Raw genomic sequence first — 16312 nt, 5'->3', positions numbered from 1 at the left:
CATTAATAATGGCAGTATTAATAACTCATATAGTGTCAAAAAGTGGAGAAGTGCTGTTTCTGCAACAAACGATTCATATGTGGACGATACCTGGATATGCAGGAAGAAATAAAATAGACTGCGTTATGATTAGACAGAGATTCAGAAACCCAGTGTCGGTCTGCAAAATCCCAGGAGCAGACGTGGGTCTGACCACAACTTGTCATCCCAAGTTGAAGCAATTGATGAAAGGAAGGAATGCAAGGAGATGGGATCGAGTCAACTTGAAATAAAAGATTGCAACTGATTTTTTGAAAGAACATGTTGCACAACAACTAAATGAAAAGGCGGAAGAAAACATAATTCAGGTGAAGAATGAGATCAGTAGGGCTGCTGGAAAAAGGAGAGATCAAGTAAGATTCAGAGGATAACGTTGGAGATGTTAGACCTCATTGACGAATGGCGAAAGTACAAGAATGAAAAACTGAGAAGGGCAGAAAAGAATACAGCCCAGAAAGTGCAGGACAGCTAAGGAGGAATGGTTGAAAGAGAAATGCAAGGACGTTGAAGATGAATTGTACATACCACATGCAGAAAAATCAAGGAAACGATTGGGGAGACGAAATGAATATTAACAGCTCAGATGGAAACGCCATTCATAGGAAAAGAAGATACGGCAGAAAGACGGCAGCAACATACCCAACAGTTGTATCAAGGGAAACAAGTAGATGATTGGAGAGCCAATTTTGAGGTAGGAATTCGACAGAGCTTTGAGAGACCTAAAAGGAACAAGGCAATTAGAATTGATGATATCACCTCAGATTTACTGAATGCCTTAGAATAAACCAACATGGCGAGATTATTCCATTCGGTATGTTATGGTACAGAAAAAGTGCCAGCCGATTTTAGACTAAATGTTGTTAAAGCTATTCTCAAGAAATCAGGTGCTGACAAGTGTGAAAACTACCACACCCTTAGTTTAGCAACTCATGTCTGAAACGTTCAACACTTATTATTCACAGAAGAATGGGAAGACAAGTTGAAATTGAGTTGGTAGAGGAATAGCATGGCTTCAGAAGACAACTAGGAACGTGTGAATGAATCCTGACTCTACATCTGATCATAGAGGATCGAATTAAGAAGGACAAGCGCCCGTACTTGGCGTTAATAGATTAAGAAAAAGGCATTCAATGATGTTGATTGTCCCAAGCTATTTGAGATTTTGAAGGTGATCGGGATGGGATACCGAGAAAGAAGAATGATCTAAAATCACTCTGCGGTGATAAGTAATCCAGAAATATGTTAGTAGGGCTGCAGTTTGTCCCCTCTACTTATCAATGTTTATGTAGAATAGGCAATAAAGGAAATCGAAGACGACTTTAGAAAGGGAATCAAAATCGAAGGAGAGAAAATTTAAACTCTGAGATTTGCCGATGATTACTTTATTTTATCTGAACTCGCAGAAGATCTGGGGAATTTGCTGAATGGTATGGACCGAGTCTTGGTGAAGACTTAAATAATTCCAACACAAACGCAATGATATGCGGTCGAACGAAGTAAGGTGATGCCGGAAATATTTGATTAGGAAATTCTTAAATGAAGTAGTTGAATACTGTTACTTGGGTTGTACAAAAACTAATGATGGCAGACTTAAGGAGGACATAAAGCAAGGAAAGCTCACTTTCAACATTGATACACGAGGGCCAGGTACAGAGAGCAAGCGCGTCCGTCAGTTGTGAGCCAGACTTTCACATCTCACGTAGTGACCAGCGGTCTTACATCAAAATTGAAAGTCTGCGGAGGAAAAACACCTATTGAAGTTCACGACGCTCTAGTTGAAGTTTGTGAGGATGGGGAACAGGATCGAAGCACTATGCCACGGTGGGCTTCCCGTTTTCGCGGAGGCAATACAAGTGCTGAAGACAAGCCAAGGAGTGAGCCGCCGGTAACTGCAATAGACTACACTTCCGCTGTCATCATTGGTAACATTTTGCAAGAAGATCGACGAAAAACATGCGAAGACATTGCAGATGAAGCAGGAGACACGGACTTTTTGCGGCCAAAGAAGTTCCGACACTTTCTCAGTTGGACTGCTCATTCTGCATGATAACGCACGACCACATTCTGCTGAACCAGTACGCAGAGTTTTGGAGAATTATGAATAGACAATCCTTCCCCATCCACCCTACAATCCTGACATGAGCCCACCAGACTTTGGTTTCTTTCGAAAACTCTACTCCGAGGGAAATGTTTTCAAACCACTGATGATGGAAGGCCGTTGTTTTTGAGAAGAATGGGGATTACTTTTAAGGCTTGTAAAGAAGAAGGAAGCATTATTTTACGGTGTGCAGAATTTTAGAAATGACCTTCGTAGGAATTAGAAAGATGTATTTGAATACTTTCGTGTGGAGCGTGGCATTGCATGTGTTACAAGCCAAATGTTACCTCTACTACAGTGGTAACACCAAACAAGGCACAAACACAGTTAAAAGGGGAAGGTAAGAGCACAATACACAATATAAGAAAACACTACACACTCGGAAAAACAGTAGCTAGCATTACGCGGATCTCCAACAAAACATGTACGTAAATATCAGTAGGGCCAACTAGTGAACAATAAACCGGGAAGATGAAAAGAACTGGGAACCTACCAAAGGCATGGACATGGCTTAGATAGCGGATTCCGAAATAAATCCCCGTGATCCTTAGATCTTAAAAATATTATTTACAAAATAATTTTACAAATACATTTCAAATACAATTCCAAGTTACGAGCTATAAATTCAGTGATATACATAGCTTTTTCGTGGCAGTGTAAATTCAAATCTCAAATCAACTATACATCTATTTACCAATGCAGTTGTACAATGCAATATATTGTGATGTGAAAAGGGTTATCCAAAACTTAGCGTACCTAAAGTGATACAGAACTACCAGAGGCAAACCCCAAGGGAAATAATATTAAACTACATTCTACATATTTTAGTGAAACAAGAAATGGGAATGCCTCGGAAACGAACAGGTAAGCCCAGCTGAAAAACTAAGGCGTCATAAGTAACTAATTTGGTGAATCTAGGCGAGGTTAGGGCAGACTCCTGTATGAAAAGCAAATCGGAACATTACGGATATTTTAGCAGGACGGAATTCAAGAATGCTTACCCGAGGAGAGTGCCATCCCGGAAACCGGGGGACGTCAACCAGACAGGCTGCTCGCAGACAGATAGACCAAGACCGACAAAATTCAGGATACAGAATTAATTCGAACACTGCCTCGCTCCCTATATATAGGAATTTCTGGCCTTGGAGGCAGCCAATCAGCGTGCACGAGTTCCCTATCGCCACCTAGACTCACCAATCACAACCTTACTTTCGATCGCGAACTTTGACTAACATTCTAGAATACGCCTGATCGCGAATGTCTTATTTCCAGAACAGTCAGAAATATTTTCTAGAATACATTACAAACAAAGTAACACACCCTGTACAAAAGTTATGTAACGTTCTGGATCTTTCCAGGAACTATAGAACAGAATTCTGCTATTTACAAATGCCTATGTTACAATATTATACAGTACAGGTTAGGTCTTTAAATTATTTTATGCTCTACAAATAACAGTACAGGTTAGGTCATAATAAATAAAACATTATATAGTACTTCGCCAATAAAGTCTTAAAAAAATTACATTCCACTCACACTACATAGTTCACTTGTAACAGTATGGAAGTGAAACATAGACGATAACTAGCTCAGAAAAAGTTACAAAAGACGTTACAGAAGAATGCTGAAGGTGAGGTGGATAGATCGAATCACGAATGAAGAGGTGGTGAATCGAACTGGTGAAAAGATAACTTATTTGGAGAAATTTGACCAGAAGAAGATATAGCACGATTGGAGACATGTTAAGACACCCAGGCCTTATTCAGTTGGTTTTTGAGGGAAGTGTAGGTGGTAAGAACGGTAGGAGCAGACCAAGGTATGAATATAACAAGCAGATTGGAGCAAATACAGAATGTAGTTGTTAGGTAGTAATGAAAATTTTAGTACAGGATAGCGTGGTATGGAGAGGTGCATAAAACCAGGCTATGGCCAAAGAACAACGTGTATAGGTACTTTAAGACATAAACAGGATCTAGGAAGGACATTCCATGAATTATTGACGTGCGTGTATATTTTCGCACCGACGCAGTTACGGTGACGATGGGAGGCGCCGTGGCCTTAATTAAAGTACAGCCTGGTGCGAAAATGGGAGACTACGGAAAACCTTCTTTAGAGCTACTCGAAGCCACTGTAAGCTGACAGCTGCGGCAGTGTCTAGCCAGCAGGAATTAAGATTATGTCCAGGCGGAGGATTGCAATTTACAAGGCTATTTAGAAAAACGTTGCAAAAGTTGAAAGTTAAAAAAGGCCGCTGGATCTGATAAGATTTCTCGGGCTATCTAAATGCGTCCGCCTCTGTGGTGTAGTGGTTAGCTTCATTACCTGCCACCCCCGGAGGCCCGGGTTCGATTCCCGGCTCTGCCACGAAATTTGAAAAGTGGTACGAGGGCTGCAACGGGGTCTACTGAGCCTTAGGAGGTCAACTGAGTAGAGGTGGGTTCGATTCCCACCTCAGATATCCTCGAAGTGGTTTTCCGTGTTTTCCCACTTCTCCTTCAGGCAAATGCCGGGATCGTACCTAGCTGAAGGCCACGACCGCTTCCTTTCCTATTCCTTGCCTGTCCTTTCCGATCTTCCCATCCCTCTACAAGACCCCTGTTTAGCATTGCAGGTGAGGCCAGCTGGTCGAGGTACTGGTTCTCCTCCACAGTTGTATTCCCCCGACCCAAAGTCTGGCGCTCTAAGACACCGCCCTTGAGGGGGTAGAGGGGGGATCCCTCACTGAGTCCGAGGGAAAAGCCGAACCTGGAGGGTAAACAGATTAAGTTAGTATCTAAGGGCAATGCGTTGAGACATAGTACAATATCTGTAGCACTTAATTGGTTACTGTTTCCACGAAGCAGCTAAAACAAATGAATGGGGACTTGCTATAGTAGCTAGAATGTACAAACATCAAGTCAGTCATCTTGAATTGCTGGGAAAGCGATCTTATATTAGGCAGGTTGACGAAATTACCAACTGGTTTGATAGAAAGCAAAATACAGCAGGACCTCAAATGGACTGTACCGCTACTGCCCTATACAAGGCTTTTGATAGGGCAGATCATGGAAGTCTATGAAGGCTATTGTACTAGACAAAAGTGTGGCTAAATTTGTAGAAAATATAAGTCAGAGAATAAGAGTACTGTTTTCTTTACAAATGATCTCTTTCTCTTGCAGTACTTGGAGCTGAGGTTCAACAAACAAGCCCGCCTCTTCGGCTCCGTGCTGTTCGTCATCAGCTCGGTAAGTTACCTCCCAGCGCCACAGCCTTGGTTCCTAATCAAGTGCACTATTTGAGAAGGAGTCTCGTGACGGGAAGTGGGGACTACATTCCATTACGGTATATCACTGCGCTGTGAAATGCAATTGAATGGGTCAGATAAAAAGAGGAAAATATTCCACTCGCAGCAGTTTTCGATGAACTAAAAAACTGTTTCACTACAAAACTATTCCTCAGATCGAAAAACGTACCATCACATATTTGTTTGTATGTACCTAATTAGTCACCATACTGTAATGTATACTTTTTCTTTCTTTCTTAATCTGCTTGGGTTGGTTTTTCCCTGGGACTCGGCGAGGGATACCACCTCTACCGCCTCAAGGGCAGTGTCTTCGAGCGTGAGACATTGAGTCGGGTTGTACAACGGGGGAGGATAACCAATACCTCGCCCAGGCGGCCTCACCTGCTATGCTGAACAGGGGCCTTGCGGGGGGATGGCAAGATTGGAAGGGATAGATAAGGAAGAGGGAAGGAAGAGGCCACGGCCTTAAGTTAGGTACCATCCCGGGATTTGCCTGGTGAAGTGGGAAACCACGGAAAACTAATTCGAGAATGACAGAGCCGGGAATCGAACCCGGGCCTCTGGGGGTGGCAGCTAATCACACTAACCACTACACCACTGAGGCGGACTTTTAAAATTATTCAGCACGTAAAACAATGTTTTCAGTAGGCTATATTGTTTATCATATAACACTAGTCACTGCCATCAGCACTTATCGGTGGGCAAATTTTTGTGTTTTCTCTGTACATTGCTCAGAATCTGTATCAGTAACAAGGAAATGCACTTTTTAATTTTCCGTAATTTCTGTCTGTCTTGATGTATGTAGAAGCATTCACGGTGAGTGAAGAGCTAGTTTAGGGCAAAGCCTAAAATTTTATTCTCAAATATTCATGTTATTAGTGATCGTATCGATAAATACTACATAAGTAAAGTTATACAGTATTAAATTTCCGATCATTTATGTCTGATACATTGTTACCGTACCGGTTACGATCACAGAGATATTCATGAATATGGATTTTTGTTACTAAGTCCATATCAGCGCCGAGTCACGAGAAAATGGGTAAGTAGAATTCAAAGAAAATTGGTATGTAAAATCGGAGAATAAGGAACTACATTCTATGCTATAAATAATTTTATAAGACGCCCTAATATTACAGAGTCAAAAGAAAACTAAATGTGAAGGCCTACAATATACAAAGCTCATAAAATTGATCAACAATAACATTACAATGAGCGTTGTTTGTTGTGATGTGCTTTGTGTCTTCTGTTGCCACTCATCTCCAATACCGAACATTTTTTAAAATTTGCCTTATGTCGCACCGACACAGATAGGTCTTATGGCGACGACGAGATACGAAAGGGCTAGGAGTGTGAAGGAGGAGAAATGGGAAACCACGGAAAACCACTCTGAGGATGGCTGAGGTGGGAATTGAACCCCCTCTACTCACTTGACCTCTCAAGGCTGAAAGAACCCCGTTCCAGCCCTTTCCAAATTTCTTGGCAGAGCCCCTGGGGGGCAGCTCACCACAGAGGCGGACACCTGAAATTAATATATGCCTAGACTATAAGACCTATCTGTGTCGGTGCGACGTAAACCAACTCGTTGTACAAAACATATAGCTGCGACGAGACTCGAACTCATATCGTCCAGGTTCGCACAGAAGTACGGAGACCCACTGCCCACCGCTCCCGTTGACTGCGCTGTAAGTACATATGCGTTGTATTGGAATCGGGGATTCATCAATTTTTTGGAAATTATTAGGTTGCAGAGCTGACATGTTTAAGTAAAATTTGTTCGCCTTTTAGTGTTCTGTGACCTCTATTTGGTCCGAAGCGGATCCTGCCCCGTGACATTCGACCTCAATTTTTTCGAAAACGGAAGTGTATTGATCTAAACAAGAGTTACTGTTCAGTGCCCTCCAACAGGTACATCGAAGCACGCTGAAATGGGTTGAACGCAAGGTCTAGCCTCTCCATGACTGTTTCAAGCCTTAGACATCTTCTTAAAATAACCAGGCCGCATTTTTTGTAGTCCTTAATTTATTCATTTAGTAGGCTAATTTATGAACACAAAATAAAGGGGATATATATATTTGCTTCTATGATCAATTTATCGTATTTTCGAAGCCTTACAAAAGCAAATTGCTTACATGCTGAGTTCCCAGTTTTCACTCTGAACTTCAACCTCCAATAACGCCATAGAAATTCGTTTATTCTATTCCTCCTTTCCACTTTTTGTTGCGACTGCGTATAAGCTACGTAATGGCTATCTCAGTTTAATTTGACCAACAAATTTTAACCTCACCCATTCAATTAAAGTTATACAATTTAAAGATATCGTTCGATTGACACGATGTATTTACTAAAAAATGTTAATTTCTCACCTAAAATCATAAAATACAAACACTGTTATGTTGAGCTGTGTTCTTATTTTACATCCCTCCGACACAGAGAGATGTTATAGTGGCGATGGGACAGGAAAGGAAGCGACTGTGGCCTTAAATAATGTACAGCCTCGCGCACCACGCATAGCATTCCACACTCTGTAGTTAGTTTCACGAAAGAAAATGTTGAGAAAGCTTCTTAGAAACACAAGGAAATCCAGTTTTGCTCGAGCTCCCCTAAAGGAAGTGCGGTCCCAACTGGAACTATATTGAAAGTGTGGTGAAAATGGTGGGTAGAAAAAATCTGGAGAAGGAGAAACAGAAGATTAAGAATAGATGGTGGATGACATTGTGCAGTTGATGGACCAGAGAAGTTCACTCAAGAATAAAGACAGAGAAAAGTACCACTTATTTGGATCAAGAAAATAAGTAAGAGCTGCCAAGGAGGAGGAGCTGAATGCGAAATCCAAAGAAATTGAGGAGTTTCAGGGCAAACACGACCACTCCAGTGTTTATCGTAAAATCAAGGAAGCTACGTGCAAGTTTAAACATTCCTCCTCAACAATGATGGAAACCTGCAGTTAGAAACTCTAATATCGAGTGCTTATTCCGTACTCGACTCATTGGGCCGGCACGAGAATAACAAGCTCCTGCAAAGTGTGTATTCTCTAGTGTCAGATCGGTATTTCACAAATACTACCGACTGATTGACCAATAGGTAGGTAGGTAAGGGTTGTTCTGCCCCGAAGGCAGGTCCGAACCTCCGCAGAGGTTTTCCTGAGCCGGAGTTTACGTGCGGTAGGGTGGCCAGTTCCTTTCCGCTCCTCCATTTCCTTACCCCCCACCAACAGCGCGTGGCAACCCATCCAATTCCTGACCACGCCCAATGTTGCTTAACTTCGGAGATCTCACGGGATCCGGTGTTTCAACACGGCTACGGCCGTTGGCGATTGACCAATAAACCCGAGTAATTTGAGAAATAAGGAGCACATAAACAACTCAGCGAAATGAGCGCCTGCGGTCGACAGTGTGTGGCATGTAAAAGTGGTACCACAAAAAGTGTACGAACAGTGTAAACAGTTACACGGAGTGGACTTGCGACAAGAACCAAGAAACAGTGCGCGAAAATCAACATCATTGACTACCACGGCAGTATTTGCGAATTATTGAAAGAGTTAACTGAAGAAATGAGGAAAATGAAGGAAGACCAGAAGACTCGAAAGACAGATTTAGGTAATTCCCTTGAACTGTGTCACAAGAAATTAGATGATACGGTACTTCTGATTTCCAAACAGCAAAAAGATATGCAACAGTGTTTTCAAGCTACATAAACCTCACTCAGGAAAATCATCTTCTGAAGGATAAAATAAAATCCTTAGAAATCCGTGTGGGGGAAGCTGAACAGTATACGAGAAAGAATACCATCGAAATACATGGGATTCCGGATATACCGAATGAATTAGTTCTAGACACGGTAAAGAAAGTCGGGCGTGTGTTGGACATAGAAATTAAAAAAGAAATGGTGGAATGGTGGATGCTTGCCATTGACTCCCGAAGGCACCAAACCAGAAACATTGCGGGATCATAGTGAAATTTGTAAGAAGAACGAATATAAACCACTTCATGGAGCGGAGGCGAGTGAAGTGAAATCTCTCCAACAGACAACAAGGATTTCCTGGTGACAACATCATCTACGTAAACGAGAGTCTGTCCCCTCAGAAGAAGAAGTTGCTGGCTCAGGCCCGTGCAGTCCGGAGGGAGAAGAATTACACTTACATTTGGGTAAGGAATGGTATAATTAAAATAGGCAAGACCCAAAAGTCTGGAGTCATTGTTATCAATAACCAGGACGATCTGTCTAAATTGTAATTGTGATTGAGAAAGGTAGGCTTTCCATTTATCACCAGAATGCACGTGGTCTTAAGACAGTAATAATTTCGACGTTATAATGCTCACTGAATCCTTGCTAGATGATAGCATCTCGGGTAGCGAGGTCTGTTGTAAAAAGTATAAAGTATACCGTGCTGACCCAGTAAGGGGCTCAACAGCGCGGGGAGGTGGGGTAGTCATAGCAGTTAGAAGCGTCACCTGTCCTCAAGGTCGAGCAAACAACGGAAGAATTCGAGGGGTTATTTCTGAAGGTAAATATTCGGGGAAAGGTCTGATATCTAATTAACGTGTACGTATCTCCAAGCGCAAAACTAGAGGTTCATTGTGATTTATTTAGGTGGATGGAGTCTCACCATGAAATAATGGATAGTAATGTAATCATTACGGGAGACTTTAACTTGCCAACAGTAATTATTGAAAACAGTGACTTAAATTTAACGACACAAATCCAATACTTCCTCAGTTTACACGACTTGAATTCCTATAATTCCGTTTCCAATAGTAACGGTAAAACATTGGATTTAGTATTCGCCAGTCAGACAATAACGAATGTCACTTGTAAAGAGAACACTGATCCGCTGTTACCTGAGGACTCCCCTCAGCCCGCCCTAGAAATAGAATTAAAGATCACTCCAAACCGTAGAAACTGCAAAAGGGAAGCTCAAAATACTTACAATTTTTAAAAAGCTAATTTTGAACACTTGTTCACAGGACTAAGATAAGACCTGTACGAATGCACTGATGTAGACAAAGCAGAGGCCTGTCTTTATTCTAAAATTTACGCGGTGTTAAAGGAGACTGTTCCTAAAAGCGGCCCGTGGAAAGTCAGGACATACCCAATTTGGTTCACAGAGAGAGAGAGACCAGATACCGCCATATATTATAAAGGGTTGCAAAGATGTACTGAAATATCCTCTCCTCTTCATTTATAACTTACTTCTCAAAACGTCCGTATTTCCCACAGTATGGACACTGTCCCGTGTATGTCCTGTGTTTTTATCGGGTAAAATGTCGTATGGCTTTTAGTGCCGGGATATCCCAGGACGGGTTCGGCTCGCCTGGTGCAGGTCTTTCTATTTGACACCCGTAGGTGACCTGCGCATCGTGATGAGGATGAAATGATGATGAAGACAACACATACATCCAGCCCCCGTGCCATTGGAATTAACCAATTAAGGTTAAAATCCCCGACCCAGCCGGGAATCGAACCCGGGACCCTCTGAACTGAAGGCCAGTACGCTGACCGTTCAGCCAACGAGTCTAAATCGAGTAATCCAAGGTTAATAAAAAACTACCGACCAATATCAATTATTTCAGCTATTGCCAAAGTTTTTAAATTTATATTATGTCATACTCTCACTGTCTATACAAGACCTTTAATAACAGAACAGAAACATGGATTTATTTCAGAACGATCTACAGTAAAATATCTCATAAATTTTGCGCAATCAATATCCGCAGAACTTGAGAGAGGTGGCCAGAAGATGCAATATTTACTGACTTCGAAAAGGTCTTTGACAAAATTGACCACGACATACTCCAAAAAAATTAAATATGCTTTGATTATCTTACCCACTACTATGCCTTTTCAGCTCCTACCTGAGAGAAAGAAAGCAGTATGTAATTTATCAAAGAAACTCATCCAGAGAATACCCTGTAAATTCAGGAACAGTCCAGGGCTCTAATAGCGCGGCCGGGTGACTCATTTGCCGAGAGATATATTGCTTCATGGCCTGCTAAGGTGATCTATTGCAGTACGGTAGCGATAACCATTGCCTCTGTGGTATTGGTAGCGTGTTAAATGTGTTCGCTTTAAAATAGCGTAGTTTCTGTAGGAAAACTAATCGTGTGTTTAACGAGTGATGTATAGAGTATTCATTGTGTTGTGCTGTCGCTTTCGATTCATTCGCAAATTTCCACACGCATTCTCCCTCCCCATAGGAGTACGGTACGTAAAGAAGTTCCGCACCACCGGGTCCATTCTTAACAAGAAATCACGCAGGAGATGAACTATTTTAACAGAGGAAAAGCTTGACGAAATAGGAGGTCTCTTGGAAAGAACTCCAACAAAATCCCTGTCGCGTCTCACCGTACAAGCTGATTTGTCATTATCTTCCGGCCACAAAACAAAAAAACTGTTAAAAGCTAACTGTACAAACCCACCCCTGCGCAATATTTAAGAGGATCTGACAGTTTCGCTAGGGTCCGGTGTTGTAATTGGTTGCTTCAGTCAGTTCACGATGGGTACGCTGACCCAGAACTTTTATTTTATAGTGATGAAGCATGGTTACACTTAAGTGGCTATGTAAATAGTCAAACCAATCGCTACTGATGTGCAGAAAATCCCCACCAGTTGCATGTCCGTCCAATTCGTGATGTAAAAATAGGAGTTTGGTGCGCAATACGTAGTAAGTGCTCGCGGATTTATAAGGCCTATATTTTTCCGTGAAACAAATGCTGATCGATATATAGACCTCATTCTCAGAACATTCTCTCAAGAGATGACGGAAGAAGAAAGGACTAATGGTTCTGAAGGGGTGGGGCGGGCCACCTAGAGGGTGTCGCCCTCTCTCTGGCCAAGATATGCGGGCAGGTTGGGGAGATGTGACGGAAGAAGGATATGGGTAAAGGATGTGAATATGTAGGAGATGGCGAGGTGCTTTATTATATCAAGGGGTTTACAATAGGAAGTACAGAAAATTTTTCAACAGTGGTATTACAGATTTACAATTTCGGTTGCGGCATGTTATAAACATTATAAATATGTAGGGAAGCATGGTGGGGTAAAGGAATAATGCACAGGGCTGTGGGACTAGTGAGGGGTGTGTGAGAGGGGTGAAGGAATGGGCTAGGTTGTGGAAGATACAAGAGAAATGATGCAGTGAAGTGAGTAAGACATGGAGGGGGTTTGTTAGGGGTGGTGGTGGGGGAGAGAAATTGGGTGGAGGCGGGTAAAAACGGATGTGTGGATTCGGTGGAAGGAAAGGTGGAGCTGGCCGGGGACGGCGACGAGGTGTGGGAGGTCGGGTGGAAGTTTGGGGAGAAGAACGAGAGGGTTCAATCTGATGAAGGCGGCCGTGGAGATGAATTCCGTTGTCTATGAGGTGTTGAGCGGTATCCGGAGTCGGTAGATGAAATCGAACAAGGTGCGTGGGTCCTGAGGCATTGAAGATCCGCACTGGTGTTCCGGTCTGGCGAAGGGCTTGGACGATGGTATCCGTGGATAAGAGCAGGTCCACTCCTCCGATGACGCAGGTGTAAGCTGGCGATAATGGTGGCGTCGTGTCGGTGGCAGTTTCAGATGCTGCTTATTGGCTTGATGGGGTAAGGTTGGGAGGGGAGGGGACAGTAGTTATCATTATAGGGGTTGGATGGGTAGTAACCGAAGTGGTGAGAGAGTTTGTGATGGGGTTGTGAACAGAGGAGATGATGGTGGTAATAGAGGTGGTAGAAGTGATGCAGAGAGAGGACAATGGTTGTGGCAGGGTGGGGTAGGGAGGTGGCGTAGAAGCAGCAGTAGAAGCATCAGATGCAGGAAGATCAGATGAGTAGTCCGGTAATTGTTCAAGAACTTGGCTAGGAGTGGGTTCCACGCGATGGAGACGGCTGCGAATATGGGCACCAGTGGCGAGAAGATGGTCACGGTCGGTCGGAGAGGTGAGAAATAGAAGGATGTCTGGTGATGGAGCGGAGCCTTCGTAGAGTCTGGTTGCGCTGTACACTCCCGTCTTGCGGAGGTCGGAGAGGATGGTTTCCTCCGAGATGAAGCGGTGGACGTCCAGGACAATACAGGTGAACATTGTCTATAGCCGACTTCCAACTGGGCGTCCGGCCGATATGCTTGTTGGGTCGGCTGGGTGCGATGGTAAAGTTGTGACGTCACCCGGCCGAAGCAAAAGAATGAGGTGAAGGATTACCCCGGTTATGAATTGTGCGTTCCCTTTTTAGAGTAATGGTTACTTTATGCAAGATAATGCGACGGCACACACTGCTAATCGGTCTATGGAGTTAATACGGGAAGTTTTCGAAGATCGTGTGGTTAATTATCCCCCTAGATCCCCTGATTTACATCCCTGTGTTTATTATCTGTGGGGGATGCTGAAGGGAAAAGTGCATGTGAACAACCCTCACACAAGAGAACATTACACAGGTTAATTCGAACATCACACGCGCTGAGATTCGCCGAGTGTCTGCAAACATACACTGACTGACAGAGCAAATGCAACACCAAGAAGGAGTGGTTCGAAAGGGATGAAAGTTGGGGAAAAAACAGAGACGGCACGGATGAATAATTGATGTTTATTTCAAACCGATATGCAGGTTACACAATGCGCACGGCATCGACTCAGTAGGATGTAGGACCACCGCGAGCGGCGATGCACGCAGAAACACGTCGAGGTACAGAGTCAATAAGAGTGCGGATGGTGTCCTGAGGGATGGTTCTCCATTCTCTGTAAACCATTTGCCACAGTTGGTCGTCCGTACGAGGCTGGGGCAGAGTTTGCAAACGGCGTCCAATCAGATCCTACACGTGTTCGATTGGTGAGAGATCCGGAGAGTACGCTGGCCACGGAAGCATCTGTATACCTCGTAGAGCCTGTTGTGAGATGCGAGCAGTGTGTGGGCGGGCATTATCCTGCTGAAACAGAGCATTGGTCAGCCCCTGAAGGTACAGGAGTGCCACCGGCCGCAGCACATGCTGCACGTAGCGGTGGGCATTTAACGTGCCTTGAATACGCACTAGAGGTGACGCGGAATCATACGCAATAGCGCCCCAAACCATGATGCCGCGTTGTCTAGCGGTAGGGCGCTCCACAGTTACTGCCGGATTTGACCTTTCTCCACGCCGACGCCACACTCGTCTGCGGTGACTATCACTGACAGAACAGAAGCGTGACTCATCGGAGAACACGACGTTCCGCCATTCCCTCATCCAAGTCGCTCTAGCCCGGCACCATGCCAGGCGTGCACGTCTATGCTGTGGAGTCAATGGTAGTCTTCTGAGCGGACGCCGGGAGTGCAGGCCTCCTTCAACCAATCGACGGGAAATTGTTCTGGTCGATATTGGAACAGCCAGGGTGTCTTGCACATGCTGAAGAATGGCGGTTGACGTGGCGTGCGGGGCTGCCACCGCTTGGCGGCGGATGCGCCGATCCTCGCGTGCTGACGTCACTCGGGCTGCGCTTGGACCCCTCGCACGTGCCACATGTCCCTGCGCCAACCATCTTCGCCACAGGCGCTGCACCGTGGACACATCCCTATGGGTATCGGCTGCGATTTGACAAAGCGACCAACCTGCCCTTCTCAACCCGATCACCATACCCCTCGTAAAGTCGTCTGTCTGCTGGAAATGCCTCCGTTGACGGCGGCCTGGCATTCTTAGCTATACACGTGTCCTGTGGCATACGACAGCACGTTCTACAATGACTGTCGGCTGAGAAATCACGGTACGAAGTGGGCCATTCGCCAACGCCGTGTCCCATTTATCGTTCGCTACGTGCGCAGCACAGCGGCGCATTTCACATCATGAGCATACCTCAGTGACGTCAGTCTACCCTGCAATTGGCATAAAGTTCTGACCACTCCTTCTTGGTGTTGCATTTGCTCTGTCAGTCAGTGTATTTACGAGGTGTCAGGCGTGTTTGACAGCTGAGGGGCAACATTTTGAACATCAAAATTAATGTCAGGTAGGTTTTAGACTAATAGTTTCACTAGAAATGGATTTCTATAAGTAATATAATAATTTCGTGTGGTTATTTCTAGCCGAGTGCAGCCCTTGTAAGGCTGACCCTCCGATGAGGGTGGGCGGCATCTGCCATGTGTAGGTAACTGCGTGTTATTGTGGTGGAGGATAGTGTTTTGTGTGGTGTGTGAGTTGCAGGGATGTTGGGGACAGCACAAACACCCAGCCCCCGGGCCATTGGAATTAGCCAATGAAGGTTAAAATCTCCGACCCGGCCGGGAATCGAACCCGGGACCGTCTGAATCGAAGGCCAGTACGCTGACCATTCAGCCAACGAATCGGACATTTCTATATGTGTGAATTGCCGTGAGTAGTGGTGAGGAAAAGCGCGCTAGCGACAGCCGTGCCGTGTTGCAGAGCGAGCCAGAAATGATCCTGTAGAATACGCATGCGTTGTGCAGCCAACAAAATATATAATGCGCAGGTCGAAAAATTCCAAAAGATATGTTTAAAATACTTACATTTAGAGAAAAAGGTAATTACCCACACATAGCATACAACGAACTTCTCCTAAATTTTGAAATAGAAAGCTTGGAACTGAGGAGACAAAAGAATGACATGAAGTTTCTGTACAAAACTGTAAATTCTGTTATTGACAACCTGACTTTTTACGCCTCTTGTGCTTCCACGTGCCCCGCTTTAATGCGAGAACAAATGCAACTTTTTATAATAAAAACGTCAGAACAACTGCTCACAAAAAGTCTCCACTCTGCAGGCTATGCAATGTCTACAACAGTACAGTTCAGAAAAATAATTCTTTGGACTTCTGTGTACCTTTAGACCTGTTTTTACAACAATTCACCAGCTCCGTGAAAAAACTCTAATTTGTAATGCTGATTTGAACTACAAAATGTATTCTACATTAAGCCCTATCCCATGAATGTAATTATAAG

General features: G+C 44.0%; 1 protein-coding gene across 4 annotated transcripts in view; it reads left to right on the top strand.

Moving 5' to 3' along the window:
- LOC136875406 (sodium-coupled monocarboxylate transporter 1) overlaps window positions 1–16312 on the top strand; it is a 238344-nt gene that overhangs the window by 44360 nt on the left and 177672 nt on the right. For all 4 annotated transcript variants that reach the window (XM_068228195.1, XM_068228197.1, XM_068228196.1 and 1 more), the window contains one exon: window positions 5296–5361. In XM_068228195.1, coding sequence (XP_068084296.1) covers window positions 5296–5361 — 66 coding nt within the window. The remainder of the gene's footprint in view (window positions 1–5295; window positions 5362–16312) is intronic.

Source organism: Anabrus simplex, chromosome 6 (assembly GCF_040414725.1).
Source record: "Anabrus simplex isolate iqAnaSimp1 chromosome 6, ASM4041472v1, whole genome shotgun sequence".
NCBI classification, from domain to species: domain Eukaryota; kingdom Metazoa; phylum Arthropoda; class Insecta; order Orthoptera; family Tettigoniidae; genus Anabrus; species Anabrus simplex.
Note: the sequence above shows the minus strand (reverse complement) of the source record. Positions and strands in the feature narration are given on the sequence as shown.